The sequence below is a fragment of the Tachyglossus aculeatus genome, chromosome 1, assembly GCF_015852505.1.
Source record: "Tachyglossus aculeatus isolate mTacAcu1 chromosome 1, mTacAcu1.pri, whole genome shotgun sequence".
Classification (NCBI taxonomy): Eukaryota; Metazoa; Chordata; class Mammalia; order Monotremata; family Tachyglossidae; genus Tachyglossus; species Tachyglossus aculeatus.
The window spans coordinates 1129365-1144735 of NC_052066.1; the positions used below are offsets into that span (position 1 = coordinate 1129365).

General features: G+C 49.7%; 1 protein-coding gene across 2 annotated transcripts in view; it reads right to left on the reverse strand.

Moving 5' to 3' along the window:
- The window catches only part of CCDC14 (coiled-coil domain containing 14), a 32988-nt gene extending 24423 nt beyond the window's left edge, over positions 1-8565 (reverse strand). For both annotated transcript variants that reach the window (XM_038744445.1, XM_038744444.1), the window contains exons 1-7: positions 8518-8565; positions 5318-5373; positions 4532-4580; positions 4078-4159; positions 3836-3979; positions 933-1163; positions 746-843 (exon numbers count right to left, since the gene is read on the reverse strand). In XM_038744445.1, coding sequence (XP_038600373.1) covers positions 746-843; positions 933-1163; positions 3836-3979; positions 4078-4159; positions 4532-4580; positions 5318-5373; positions 8518-8547 — 690 coding nt within the window. In that variant the 5' untranslated portion in view covers positions 8548-8565. The remainder of the gene's footprint in view (positions 1-745; positions 844-932; positions 1164-3835; positions 3980-4077; positions 4160-4531; positions 4581-5317; positions 5374-8517) is intronic.
- Between the last annotated feature and the right edge of the window lie 6806 nt (positions 8566-15371).

Here is a 15371-nt window from a genome sequence, read left to right on the forward strand (position 1 = left end):
TTGTCTGCTGTGTTAACAAGTCACTTCACTTCTCTTTCCCACAGTCCCCTCATCTATAAAATGGGGATTAAGACTGTGAGCACCAGGTGGGACACGGACTGTGTACACTCCAATTACCTTGTCTCTACCCCCCTGCTTAGTATTATTGCCAGCATACAGTAAGAATTTAACAAATACCATAAAAAAGATCCCCAAAACAACAGGGCTGGGCAGGGCCCGTGGGATCTCAGACTGTCCATCTGTCCATGAGAATGTCCATCCCTCCTGTCAATGCAGCTGTCAATGCCGGGCATAAATCAAGGTCTGCTACGAGGCCAACTAAACCTGCCCCATTTTGTTTGTTGTATACGTGTTTTGGGTTTTTTTAAGGTACATATTAAGTGCTTACTTTGTGCCAAACACTGTCCTAAGCGCAGGGGTCGATACAGGATAATCAGGTTAGACATGGTCCATGTCCCACATGGGGCTTACAGCCTAAGTTGGAGAGAGTAGGACTTAAATCTCCATTTTGAAGATGAGGACACTGAGGCACAGAAAAGTGACGTGATTTGCCCAAGGTCTGAAAGCAGGCCAATGGCAGAGCTGGGATTAGAACCCGGGTCCTCTTACTCCCAGGCCAGTGCTCCTTCTGCTAGGCTGTGGTGATTCTCCATGCTGCTCCATGGGGGAGGCCGGGCTAGAGCCACAGCACTGCAGGAAGCCCCCCACCCATCCTGCCCACCGGGGGATTGTGGGGGCTACTTACAGGTGGCCTCCCTAAATCAAGCACTGGAGCCAGAGTGGGAGGATGCGCCTTGGCGGTCACGAAGCCGGGGCCAGAGGGGGAGTACATGGAAGTGGGGCCTGAAAGGAGAAGGGACCATAGCCGCTGACTGGGGCTTGGTGGCCCATCGCAGCCACCCCCAGCCCGGCCCTGGCCCTGACCCACTCACCGGCTTCCGAGGAGGAGGGGACCCAGGTCTCGACGGTCCCCCCGGCTTTGCTGGGGGGGCCCTGGGCATTAACCCAGGCCATCTGCGTCTGCACGTGCTCACAGAGGGCCGGGCCCATCTCTGGAGACCGTGATGCCGGAGGGACACAGACCGGCAGGCAGGGCCCAGGGCCTGACGCAGTGCCCGCTTGGTCCCCAGGGGTCATTCTCCTGGTCCCTGCGGGTGCTGTAGCTGGAGGAGAAAGAGGATGACAGACAGGGAGGGAAAGGATGAGGAGGAGGAAGATGGGGAAGAAGGGGAGGATGAGAAGGAGACTCATCCTTCTCCCTAGGTTATACCCCCAACTGCCACTTCAGTTCCTCTGTGCAACCTGAGCCCGTGGGTCTTCATGACCCCCAAAGCATTAATCAACAAGGGTATTTATTGAGCACTGACAGTGTGAGAATGTGCAGAGCACTGTATTAAATGTTTGGGAGAGTCCAAGACAATAGCGTTGGCAGACACATTCCTTGCCCACCAGCTTTATAGTTTACAGTGTGCTCACATCCCTTTTCCCTTCTTCCTACAGTCTTTGGTTTATTTTGGTGTCCATGTCCCTACTGGCCTGTAAACTGCTTGAGGGCAGAGACCATGTCAGCATGGCCTAGTGGCAAGGGCATGGGTTTGGGAGTCTGAGATCCTGGGTTCTAATCCCGGCTTCATCACTTGTCTGCTGCGAGACCTTGGGTAAGTCATTTAACTTCTTTGGGCACCAGTTACTTGAGACTGTGAGCTTCATGTGGAACAGGGACTGTGTCCAACTTGATTACCCTGTATGTACTCTAGTGCTTAGAACAGTGCTTGGAACATAGTAAGCACCTAACAAATACCATAACTATTATTATTATTATTTTTACCTACTCTGTGGTACTCTCAATCAAGCATATTTATTATGAACAGGGCACTGCACTAAGTGCTTGGGAGAGGACAACACTTAAATATAACGGACATAATCCCTGCCCCCAGATGGGTTTAGTCTTGAGGGGAAAACAGACATTAATATAAATAAATAAATTATGGATATGTACATAAATGCTGTGGGGTGCTTAACAAATACCATTACTATTATTATTATGTGCAGGGCACTGCACTAAGTGCTTGGGAGAGGACAACACTGAAATATAACAGACATAATCCCTGCCCACAACGAGTTTAGTCTTGAGGGGGAAACAGACGTTAATATAAATAAATTATGAATATGTACATAAATGCTTTGGGGCTGGGAGATGCAGCAGGGAGTGGGAAAAGGAAATGAAGGCTTAGTCAGGGAAGACTTCTTGGAGGAGATGTGCCTTCAATAAAACTTTGAAGGTAGGGACAGTAATTGTCTGTCGGATACGAAGAGGGAGGGTGTTCCAGGCCAGAGGCAGGACGTGGGCGAGAGACTGGAGGCAAGATAGACTAGATTGAGGTACAGTGAGTAGGTTAGCATTAGAGGAGTGAAGTATGCAGTTTGGACTGCAGGAGACAGCGAGGTGAGGCAGGAGAGGTCAAGGCGACTGAGTGCTTTAATGCCGATGGTAAGGAGTTCCTGTTTGATGCGAAGGTGGATGGACAACCACTAGAGGTTTTTGAGGAGTGGGGGAACACAGACTGAATATTTTTGTAGAAAAATGATCCAGACAGAGGTGTGCAGCATGGCCTGGAGTGGGGAGAGACAGGAGGCAGGGAGGTCAGCAAGGAGGCTGATAAAGTAATCAAGGCAGAAGAAGTGCTTGGATTACCATGGTAGCCATTTGTTTGGAGAGGAAAGCGTGGATTTTAGCAATGTAGTGAAGGTGGAACCGACAGGATTTAGTGATGGATTAACTATGTAGGTTGAATGGGAGAGAGGAGTCAAGGATAACGCCAAGGTTTTGGGCTTGAGACAGGAAGGATACTCTCCCAAGCATAGTACAATGCTGCACACAGTAGGCTTTAAGCTCTTTGAAGGTGGGGATTTTGTCTACACACTCAATTGTCCTCTCTTAAGCGCTCAGTCCAGTGCTCTGCACACAGTACACTGCCAGCTTCTTCAGGGTAGGGATAGTGTTTACTAACTCTATTGTATTTTCTGAAGTGCTCAGTTCAGTGCTCTGCAAATGGTAGACTTTAAGCTCTTTGAGGGTGGGGATTGTGTTCACACAGTCGTCCTCTCCCAAGTGCTCAGTCCAGTGCTCAGCACACGGTACACTGTCAGCTCTACTAAATCTTTCGTATTGTATGGAAAAGCTGTGGCCCTAGTGAAAAGGGCCCCGGCCTGGGAGTCGGAAGACCTAGGTTTTAGGTCTTCTCTCCCACTTGTCTGTTGTATGACCTTGGGCAAGTCATTTCAGTTCTCTGGACCTCAGTTTCCTCATCTGCAAAATGGAGATTCAATGCCTGTTCTCCCTTCCACTTAGACTGGGAGCCCCATGCAGAACCTGATCACCTTTTATATACCCCAGGGCGTAGCACAGAGCTTGGCCCATAATGAGCACTTAGCAAATACCATGATTATTTTACTCTCCCAAGTGCTCTGCACACAGTAAGTGCTCAAAAAATGAGAAGCAGCATGACCTAGTGGAAAGAGGGTGGGCCTGGAAGTCAGAGGACCCAGGTTCTCAGTCAGGCTCTGCCCCTTCTCTGCTGTGACCTTGGATAAGTCACCTAACCTCTCTGTGCCTCAGTTTCCTCATCTGTAAAATGGGGATTAAATTCTTCTTCCTCCTACCCAGACTATGAGCCCCAAATGGGCAGGGACTGGGTCCAACCTGCCAATCCTGTATCTACCCCAGTGCTTCGTACGGCGTTTGGCACATACTAGGTACGTAACGAATACCGTAATTATTATAAAGGCCATCCTCGACTGACTGATCGACTCCGGGGCCCAGAAAGCTGCTTACGGAGTTCCTGGCAGAGCCCGGTGGCCAGGACGCTCTTCTTGGGGCCCTTTCGGCTGGCGCTCCTGCCCCTGCCCCCGGTTGCTGCAGCCGCAACTGGTGGTCTGGGCCACGGCCCGCCGGAACCCACTCGGCCGGCCCCTGCACCTGTGCACAGACAAAGCGTCAGCCGAGAGCCAAGGGGCGAGCCTGCCGTGGGAGGAGGTTTGCCGGGGGGCGGGGGGAGAGAGGGAAGGGCTGCTCACACACGGAAGAGGCATCCTCGACGCGCATCATGTCCTGTAGCAGAGAAGCGCAGCGGCCCAGCCCGCCCTGGGTGAGGCCCACCTGCAGGGGAAATGTCTGTCAGACACACTACGACGTGGGGCCCATGGGCGAGCGGATAATAATAATAATAATAATGTTGGCATTTGTTAAGCGCTTACTATGTGCAAAGCACTGTTCTAAGCGCTTGGGGGATACAAAGTGATCAGGTTGTCCCACGTGGGGCTCACAGTCTTAATCCCCATTTTGCAGATGAGGTAACTGAGGCTCAGAGAAGTTAAGCGACTTGCCCAAGGTTACACAGTGGACATGTGGCGGAGCCGGGATTCGAACCCATGACCTCTGACTCCAAAGCCCGTGCTCTTTCCACTGAGCCACGCTGAGCGGATGAGGGGGGTGGGGGGTGGGGGGCTGGGCCGGACCAGGCCTACCTACCCGATCCGCAGAACCGGGCTCCAAACGTGACGCCTTCCTCGGCCGTGGCCTGCAAGAGAGAGGGGGTGGGGGCAGCGCGGGGCCCGGCTCTGAGGAGTGGGCGGCTGGGTCACCACAGGCATGAGTGTCCCATCTGCTGGGCCGCCCATTCCCAGGGCCCGGCCTCAGCCGCCCCCGGGAGTGTGATCGGGGCTGAGGGGGGAGCACGAGGGGAAACATGGGGGCCTGACTGCCCCCATGTCCTACCGCCCCCCCCCAGCCCGAAAGCCATCACCTCCGGCAACCTGGGATGGTCATTTTGGGAGCCACTGCGGAGGGGTCCCAGGCCTTGCATAGGGAGCAGCTAGGACCAGGAGGAAGAGGAGGAGGGAGAGGAGAAAGAGGAGGAGGAAGAGGAGGAAGGAGGAGGAAAAGGACATGCCTCACACAGCACAGCGAGACCGCTCTTCCATTTCATTGTTCCAGCATGAGGGCTGTGATTGCGAGTGTAAACTCTACACTATAAACTTGTTATGGACAGGGAATGTGTCTGCTCATTCTGCTGTATCATACTCTTCCAAATGCTTAGTACAGTGCTCTGCATGCAGTAAGTGCTCAGTAAATTCCACTGATTGATTGAGTTATGGGGCGAACATCTGAGGGGGGTCCATCACCCTCTCCCCACAAACGCATACATGCTCATTACATGCACACACATTCCCACCCCCAAATCTTGCTGGGGTCCTCTGGAAAGTTCTACCAAGGGAGCCGACTCGCCCCCACTCCCTGGGTCCAGGTGGCCCTTACCCTTTCTGCCCACGTGTGAGCCGCACGGGCCCGGCCAGTCTGCCCGAAGACAGCACCTGCAGAACGGTGGAGGGAATTTAACTGTTTACCGTTGCAACGTACTCTCCCAAACACTTAATATAGTGCTCTGCACACAGTAACTGCTCAAAAAATACAACTGAATGAATGAATGAACAGAGTGCCACTAAGTCTCCCCCTGGGGGTACTGAGTCCCATCTTTGAGCCCACCTGAGACCGCTTGGTGGGCTGGCAGGGCCTGGTCTTGCCCACCCTGAGGTGCCGTACCCAGACCACGGCCCAGTCCAGCTCCCACTTAACAAATACCAACATTATTATTATTATTATTAATCCCCACTCCACCACTTGTCTGCTGTGGGACTTTGGGCAAGTCACTGAACTTCCCTGTGCCTCTGCTTCCTCATCTGCAGAATGGGGATTCAATCCCTGTTAATAATAATGATAGTGTTTGTTAAGCACTCACTATGTGCCAAGCACTGTTCTAAGTGCTGGAAGAGATACAAGTAATCAGGCTGTCCCACTTGGGGCTCACAGTCTTAATCCCCATTTTACAGATGAGGTAACTGAGGCACAGAGAAGTGAAGTGACTTACCCAAAGTCACACAGCTGACAAGTGGCGGAACCAGGATTAGAACCCACAGCCTTTGACTCCCAAGACCGTGCTCTTTCCACTAAGCCTCGCTTTTCTCCCACCTACTTAGACTGTGAGCCCCATGTGGGACCTGATAATCCTGAATCTACCCCAGCACGTTCATCCATTCAACTGTATTTACTGAGCATTTACTGTGCGCAGAGCAGTTTACTAAGTGCTTGGGAGAGTACAATACAACAATGAACAGACACATTCCCTGTGCACAACAAGCCTACAGTCTAGAGTGGGAAAGACAGACAACAATACAAATAAATAAATTACAGACATGTATATACAAGAGCTTGGATCTAACCCAGCATTTAGTACAGTGCCTGGCACAAAGCACCTAGTACAGTGCTTGGCATATAGGAAATACACATGGCTCAATGGAAAGAGGATGGGCTTGGGAGTCAGAGGTCATGGGTTAAAATCCTAGATCCTCCAATTGTCAGCTGTGTGACTTTGGACAAGTCACTTAACTTCTTTGTGCCTCAGTTACCTCATCTATAAAATGGGGATTGAGACTGTGAGCCCCACGAGGGACAACCTGATCACCTTATATCCTCCCCAGCGCTTAGAACAGTGGTTTGCACATAGTAAGTGCCTAACAAATGCCATCATTATTTATTATTATTTATTAGTATTACTGTGCTCTGCCAACAGGAAGCTCTCATTTTCATCCAATCATATTTATTAAGCACATACTATGGGCACACACTGTACTAAGTGCTTGGGAAAGTACAATATAGCAATAAAGTGCTCATTAAATACGATTCCTTTATTGATCAGGACCCCCTCCCTCAGACATATCCCTTACCCACCCATCCCCTCATGGGGTCTCAATCAACTGCATGGTTGTTAGAGAAGCAGCGTGGCTCAGTGGAAAGAGCCCGGGCTCAGAGGTCATGGGTTCAAATCCCAGCTCCGCCAATTGTCAGCTGTGTGACCCTGGGCAAGTCAGTTAACTTCTCTGTGCCTCAGTTACCTCATCTGTAAAATGGGGATTAAGACTGTGAGCCCCCCGTGGGACAACCTGATCACCTTGTAACCTCCCCAGAGCTTAGAACAGTGCTTTGCACATAGTAAGCACTTAATAAATACCATTACTACTATTATTATTATTATGGTTCCCTAGACTGTAAGCTTGGTATGGGCAGGGAATGTGGCCCCTAATTCTGTTGTACCGTCCTCTCCCATTCATTCATTCATTCATTCAATCGTATTTATTGAGCGCTTACTGTCCACACTCCCCCTACCTTGCCGCTCCCAGAGCCCCTCATCCCACCACCCTCATTCATTCATTCAATCGTATTTATTGAGAGCTTACTGTGTGCAGAGCACTGTACTAAGCGCTTGGGAAGTCCAAGTTGGCAACATATAGAGCCCATCCGTACCCAACAGTGGGCTCACAGTCTAGAAGGGGGAGACAGAGAACAAAACAAAACATATTAACAAAATAAAATAAATGGAATAAATATGTACAAATAAAATAAATAAATAATAATAATCATAATGTTGGTATTTGTTAAGCGCTTACTATGTGCAAAGCACTGTTCTAAGCACTGGGGAGGCTACAAGGTGATCAGGTTGTCCCACAGGGGGCTCACAATTTTAATCCCCATTTTCCAGATGAGGTAACTGAGGCCCAGAGAAGTTAAGTGACTTGCCCAAAGTCACACAGCTGACAGTTGGCAGAGCTGGGATTTGAACCCATGACCTGTGACTCCAAAGCCCAGGTTCTTTCCACTGAGCCACAGCAGCTTCTCAGTTGATAGATTGATAGAGTAATCAATACATACAAACATATATACATATATTCAGGTGCTGTGGGGAGGGGAAGTAGGTAAGGCGGGGGGGATAGGGAGGGGGAGGAGGGGGAAAGGAAGGAGGGGGCTCAGTCTGGGAAGGCCTCCTGGAGGAGGTGAGCTCCCAGGCACTCAGTGCAGTGCTCTGCACATAGCAAGCACTCAATAAAAACCACTGACTGACTGAGCGCTCACTGTGTGCTGAGGCCTGTCCTTAGCGCTTGGGAGGGTTGCCGTGTCTGCCGATTCTTTGATACCGTCCTCTCCCAAGCGCTTAGTACAGTGCTCTGCACACGGTAAGGCCCTACTGAGAGCTCACCTCCTCCAGGAGGCCTTCCCACACTAAGTCCCTTCCTTCCTCTCCCCCTCGTCCCCCTCTCCATCCCCCCCATCTTACCTCCTTCCCTTCCCCACAGCACCTGTATATATGTTTGTACATATTTGTTACTCTACTTATTTATTTATTTTACTTGTACATATCTATTCTATTTATTTTATTTCGTTAGTATGTTTGGTTTTGTTCTCCGTCTCCCCCTTTTAGACTGTGAGCCCACTGTTGGGTAGGGACTGTCTCTATGTGTTGCCAACTTGTACTTCCCAAGCGCTTAGTACAGTGCTCTGCACACAGTAAGCGCTCAATAAATACGATTGATGATGATGGAAAGCGCTCACTCGATACCACTGACTGGCGGATTCAATATAAGCGCCTCCTGAGAGCCCCACCCCCACCCCGGGGTCCCCCTCACCTGAGCCCCCCGAGGTCCCGACCTCGCCATCACCCCAGCGTGGACGGGCGCCGGGGAAACCGTTGCCAGGGGCAACGGCCGTCAAAGCCCCGCCCCTCAGCTTCCGGTTCCGGTCCGGCTCCCGCCGAGTCCCGCGCCACCGCCGGCTCCTCACGCAGGAGGGCGTCAGCCTGGGCCACTGCGCATGCGGACACCTCCGGGCATGCGCTGTTGCCGCCCGCACTGAGGGCGGAACAGTGGCGCTTCCGCCAGGCCCGAGGGGCTTCAATCAATCAATCAATCAATCGTATTTATTGAGCGCTTACTGTGAGCAGAGCACTGTACTAAGCGCTTGGGAAGTCCAACTTGGCAACACCTAGAGACGGTCCCTACCCAACAGTGGGCTCACAGTCTAGAAGGGGAGACAGAGAACAAAACAAAACATATTATAGACTGTGAGCCCACTGTTGGGTAGGGACTGTCTCTAGATGTTGCCAACTTGGACTTCCCAAGCGTTTAGTACAGTGTTCCGCACACAGTAAGCGCTCAATAAATACGACTGATTGATTGATATTAACAAAATAAAATAAATACAATAGAATAGATATGTACAAGTAACATAAATAAATAAATAGAGTAATAAATACGTACAAACATATATACAGTTGCTGTGGGGAAGGGAAGGAGGTAAGGCGGGGGGGGGGATGAGGAGGGGGAGAGGAAGGAGGGGGCTCAGTCTGGGAAGGCCTCCTGGAGGAGGAGGTGAGCTTCAGCTTCTCCACAGGCTTCAGCTCCTGTGGAGACGCTGATGGCGGTGGAGGCGTTCCTGCCTCGAGGCTGAGGCCCTGATGGAGAGCCCCGAGCAATAATTATGGCATTTGCCCAGCGCTTACTATGTGCCAGGCACTGTACTGAGCGCTGTGTGGATACGAGCAAATCGGGTTGGACACAGTCCTTGTTCCATGTGGGGCTCACAGTCTCAATCTCCATTTTCCAGAAGAATAGTAATAATAATAATAATGGCATTTATTAAGCGCTTACTATGTGCAAAGCACCGTTCTAAGCACTGGGGAGGTTACAAGGTGATCAGGTTGTCCCATGGGGGACTCACAGTCTTCATCCCCATTAGACAGATGAGGTAACTGAGGCCCAGAGAAGTTAAGTGACTTGCCCAAAGTCACACAGCTGACAATTGGCGGAGCTGGAATTTGAACCCATGACCTCTGACTCCAAAGCCCATGCTCTTTCAGCATGGCTCAGGGGAAAGAGCCTGGGCTCTGGAGTCAGAAGTCATGGGTTCAAACCCCGACTCCACCGCTTGTCAGCTGTGTGACTTTGGGCAAGTCACTTAACCTCTCTGTGCCTCAATTTCCTCATCTGTAAAATGGGGATGAAGACTGTGAGCCCCATGTGGGACAATCTGATCACCTTGTATCCACCCCAGCGCGTAGAACAGTGCTTTGCACATAGTAAGCACTTAACAAATGCCATCATCATCATCTCTGTGCCTCAATTCCCTCATCTGTAAAATGTGGATTAAGACTGTGAGCCCCAGTGGGACAACCTGATCACCTTGTAACTTTCCCAGCGCTTAGAACAGTGCTTTGCACATAGTAAGCACTTAATAAATGCCATCATCATCATCATCATCTTTCCACTAAGCCACGCTAAGAAACTGAGGCACAGAGAAGTGACTTGCTCAAGGTCACACAGCAAACAAGTTAGCGGAACTGGGATTAAAACCCATGACCCCATGACTCCCAGGCAGGTGGTCTATCCCCTGCACCATGCTAGGTAGGAGGGGGCCAGGTGATTGACAGCTCTAAAGCTGGTGTAAGGAGTTTCTGTTTGATGCAGAGGTGGAATTGAGCGCTTACTGTGTGCAGAGCACTGTACTAAACACTTGGGGGAGTTCAATACAACAGAGTTGGTAGACATGTTCCCTACAACAAACTTGCAGTCTAGATGGAGTGACACATTAATATAAATAATTTATAATATACAATTTCCAGATAAGTGCATAAATGCTATGGAGCTGAGGGTGGGGCGATTTAGACTGTGAGCCCACTGTTGGGTAGGGACTGTCTCTATATGTTTCCAACTTGTACTTCCCAAGCGCTTAGTACAGTGCTCTGCACACAGTAAGCGCTCAATAAATACGATTGATTGATTGATTATCAAATGCCCAAAGGGTTCAAGAAATACTATTAGTACTCAGTGCACTGTACTTGGTGCTTGGGGAACTCACAGAAAAGAAATAAAGGATGCAAACCCTGCCCATACCCTCAGTCTTGTGGGAAACCATTAGACAGAAATTGACAAATGTAACGTGGTCAGAGAAGAGCAGCATACTTGCCGAAGTAGATAATGGTATAGCGCTGAGGGGGAAACAGGAATACGTTCATTCATTCATATTTATTGAGTGCTTACTGTGTGCAGAGCACTGTACTAAGTGCTTGGGAGAGTACAGTGCAACAGTAAACAGACACAGACCCTGCCCACAATTATTGTACAGTCTAGAGGAGGGGAGAGGAGGTATGGTTTCAGAAGGCTATGAAGATAGGGAGAGCTGTGGCCTGGCAGATTTGGATGTGTCAGGGAATTTCAGGAGGCCGTGAAGGAGGCGGGAGCTGAGATCTGGTTGGTTTGGGAGTTAATCAGAGAAGGCCTCCTGAAGGAGCTGGGATTTCAGGAGGGGATTCCTGGGGTTTGGTGGGTTTGAGTGTGTTGGCTATTAATCAGTGGAGGAGCTGGGATTTCAGAAGACAGTGACGGTGGGGAGAGACAATTAACTTTCTCCCTCTTCAAAGCCTTATTGAAGGTACATCTTTTCTAAAATGACTAAGCCCTCATTTCCTCTTCTCCCATTCCCTTCTGCATCACCCTGACTTGCTCCCTTTGTTCATCCCCGCACCCAGCTCCACAGCACTCATGTCCATATCTGTCATTTATTTATTTACAGAGAAGCAGCATGGCTCACTGGGAAGAGCACGGGCTTTGGAGTCAGAGGTCATGGGTTCGAATCCCAGCTCCACCACATGTCTGCTGTGTGACCTTGGGCAAGTCACTTAACTTCTCTGAGCCTCAGTTACCTCATCTGTAAAATGGGGATTAAGACTGTGAGCACCACGTGGGACAACCTGATCACCTTGTATCCCCCCCAGCGTTTAGAACGGTGCTTTGCACATAGTAAGTGCTTAATAAATGCCATCATTATTTATTATTATTATTATTATTATTATATTAATGGACATCTCCCCCTCTATTAGTTCATTCAATTGTATTTAATATCTAGGCTTGTTCTGAGCAGGGAATCTGTCTACCAATTGTTATATCGTACTCTCCCAAGTGCTTAGTAAGTCCCAAGTCCTTTCTGATCTCATTTCATTCATTCAATTGTATTTATTGAACACTTACTGTATGCAGAGCACTGTATTAAGCACTTGGGAAGTAAAAGTCGACAACATATAGAGACGGTCCCTACCCAACAACGGGCTCCCCACTTCAATCTATACTTCACTGTGCTGGCCGGATTATCTTTCTACAGAAATACTCTGAGCATGTCACTCCCCGCCCCTCCTCAAAAATCTCCAGTGGTTGCCTATAAACCTCCTTTTCAAGCAAAAACTCCTCACTGTTGGCTTCAAAGCTCTCCATCCCCTTGCCCCCTCCTACCTCACCTCCCTTCTCCGCTTCTACAGCCCAGCCCACACACTCCACTCCTCTGCCGCTGCTAACCTCCTCACTGTGCCTCGTTCTCACCTGTCCCACCGTCAACCCCTGGCCCATGTCCTACCTCTGGCCTGGAATGTCCTCCCTCCTCAAATCTGCCAAACAATCACACTGCCCCCCTTCAAAGCCCTACTGAGAGCTCATCTCCTCCAGGAGGCCTTCCCAGACTGAAACCCCCTTTTCCTTTGCTCCTCCTCCCCTCCCCATCGTCCTGACTCCCTCCATCTGCTCTACCCCTTTCTCCACCCAACAGCACTTGTGTATATATGTACATATTATTCTATTTTTTTAATGATGTGTATATATCTGTAATTCTATTTATCTATTTTGATGTTATTGATACCTGTCTACTTGTTTTGTTTTGTTGTCTGTCTCCCGCCTTCTAGACTGTGAGTCCGTTGTTGGGTAAGGATTGTCTCTATCTGTTGCCGAATTGTACTTTCCAGGCGCTTAGTATCAATCAATCAATCAATCATATTTATTGAGTGCTTACTGTGTGCAGAGCACTGTACTAAGCGCTTGGGAAGTACAAGTTGGTAACATATAGAGACAGTCCCTACCCAACAGTGGGCTCACAGTCTAGAAGTCTTAGTACAGTTCTATGCACACAGTAAGCACTCAATAAATATGATTGAATGAATGAATGAATAGTACATTGCTCTGCACACAGTAAGCACTCAATAAATACAGTTGATTGATTGGAGAGCTGTGTTCTGGTGGCCGTGGGGAGGCAGAGACTTTAAGGTGGAGGAAGGTGTGAGTGAGGAGGTGAGGAATTGGAGGCAGGATGGAGTGAGAGTCAGTCAATCATATTTATTGAATTCTTACTATGTGCAGAGCCTTTACTAAGTGCTTGGGATAGTACAGTACAACAATAAACAGACATATTCTGAGAGCCAGTGACAGACACCCAGGGCTTCTCTGCTCAGGGGCCCAGAACCCACTTCATTCATTCATTCATTCATTCATTCATATTTATTAAGCGCTTACTGCGCACAGAGCACTGTGCTAAGTGATTACCCCACAGAAACGTGCCCTGGGTGGACGGAGGCTGCTGTGGGCTTGTTGCCCTCCGAGCCTCAAGGCCGGACCAATGTTCTGGGTCACAGAAGGCCCTGCTCTGGACTGAACTCTGTCTCAAGTTGGGCAGGGAGGTCCCTGCCTGGGCTGTGGGGGCAGACCAGTCTCCATCACAGTTCCTCTGATGACTCGCTGTCCCGAACCTCCCTCCATAGGAGCTCTGCAGAACTGAGGGCAGGGCAGGCGGAGGGCAGATAGGGGCCCAGGGCTCATGATCCAGAACTGCAGGGCCTGGTAGGGGGTTGTCCCCAGCTTGGGTAAGTCCCTGGTGCAGGTATATTCCCAGCGTGGGTAAGTCCCTGGAGCGGGTAGGTTCCATCCCTCCTCCAACTCTGAAGGGCCAGAACTTGTTTGGAGACATGGGGGGCACCATCTGCCCTCCATCTACACAGGGCCGGGGGCCTGTTCAGAGACGTAGGGTGGGGGGCATCCCTAACGGGTGAACTGGCTTCACGGACCACTCCCAGGGGTGGCAGGAAGGCTGGTGGGAGGCAGGCGACCAGTGGATGCTCAACGAGGCTGCAGAACTCCAGCCCAGCGGGGCTGTGGCCCTGGAGACTGGGCTGGCCCACAAGGCCCAGCCCTCCCCCCCACCCCAGTCACTGCCACGTTACACCCTGGCGTCTGTTCCTGCCCCCATAAATCCCCCGGTGGGAAATGTTCTGAAACCGCTGTTCCATCTCCGGTAAAGAAATCTGAAGGACAAGCTCCAAGTGTTAACTCACTGAGGAATCCTGATGTGCCTATGATCTGACGCAGGAGGCTGCAGAATACAACCCTGTTTTGCTCACTGTCGGAGTTGGTTTTCTTCTTTAGTGAAAAATTGGCCAATTTCAAGTGAATGGCAGCCTTCATAAAGTGCCTTGTAGCAGATCAGCCCCTTTAAAACCCCAGGACACACTTTCAAACTTTTTTTTTTAATGGTGTTTGTTAAGCATTTAATACATGCCAGGCACTGTACTAAGCGTTGGGGTAGATAAAAATCTAATCAGGTTGGACACAGTCCATGTCCTAAATGCTGCTCACAGTCTTAACCCCCATTTTACAGATGAGGTAACTGAGGCATAGAGAGGTGAAATAATTTGCCCAAAGTCACAAAGCAGACAAGTGGAGGAGCCAGGATTAGAACTCAGGATTAGACTCCCAGGCCCTGTGCTCTTTCCTCTAGCTTCTCTAACTCCTCCCTCCATCAGGGTCTTCCTCAGTTATAGTAATAAATTCATTAAGTGCATCATATAGTGCTCTGGCCACAGTATGCTCCCAATAATATTAATGATAATAATAATTATTATGGTACTTGTTAAGAACTTACTCTGTGCCAGAATCACTGCTGAGCTGGGCAGATACAAACAAATTGGGTTGGACACAGTCCCTGTCCCACATGGGGTGCACAGTCTCAAACCCCATTTTACAGGTGAGGTAAGTGAGGCACAGAGAAGTGAAGTGCCTTCACTTCACTCCCTTCAAAGCCCTACTTCCCTTCAAAGCCCTACTGAAAGCTCACCTCCTCCAGGAGGCCTTCCCCGATTGAGCCCCCTCCTTCCTCTCCCCCTCCCCATCACCTCCGCCCTACCTCCTTCCCCTCCCCACAGGACCTGTATATATGTTTGTACAGATTTATTACTCTATTTATTTGACTTGTATCTTTACTATTCTATTTATTTTATTTTGTTAATATATTTTGTTTTGTTTTGTTGTCTGTCTCCCCCTTGTAGAATGGGAGCCCGTTGTTGGGTAGGGACCATCTCTATATGTTGCCAACTTGTATTTCCCAAGCGCTTAGTACAGTGCTCTGCACACAGTAAGCACTCAATAAATATGATTGAATGAATGAATGAATGAATGAAGTGACTTGTCCAAGGTCACACAGAAGACAAGTGGTGAGCCAATACATCACAAAGATTGATGGACCGATCAGTTTCCATAAAATGAATGCAAGTCTTTTGGGTCCCCTGGTCTCAGTCAGCAGAGAGGGCTTTGTTTCTTCACCTGACATGGCATCTGAGAAGCAGCGTGGCTCAGTGGAAAGAGCATGGGCTTTGGAGTCAGAGGTCATGGGTTCA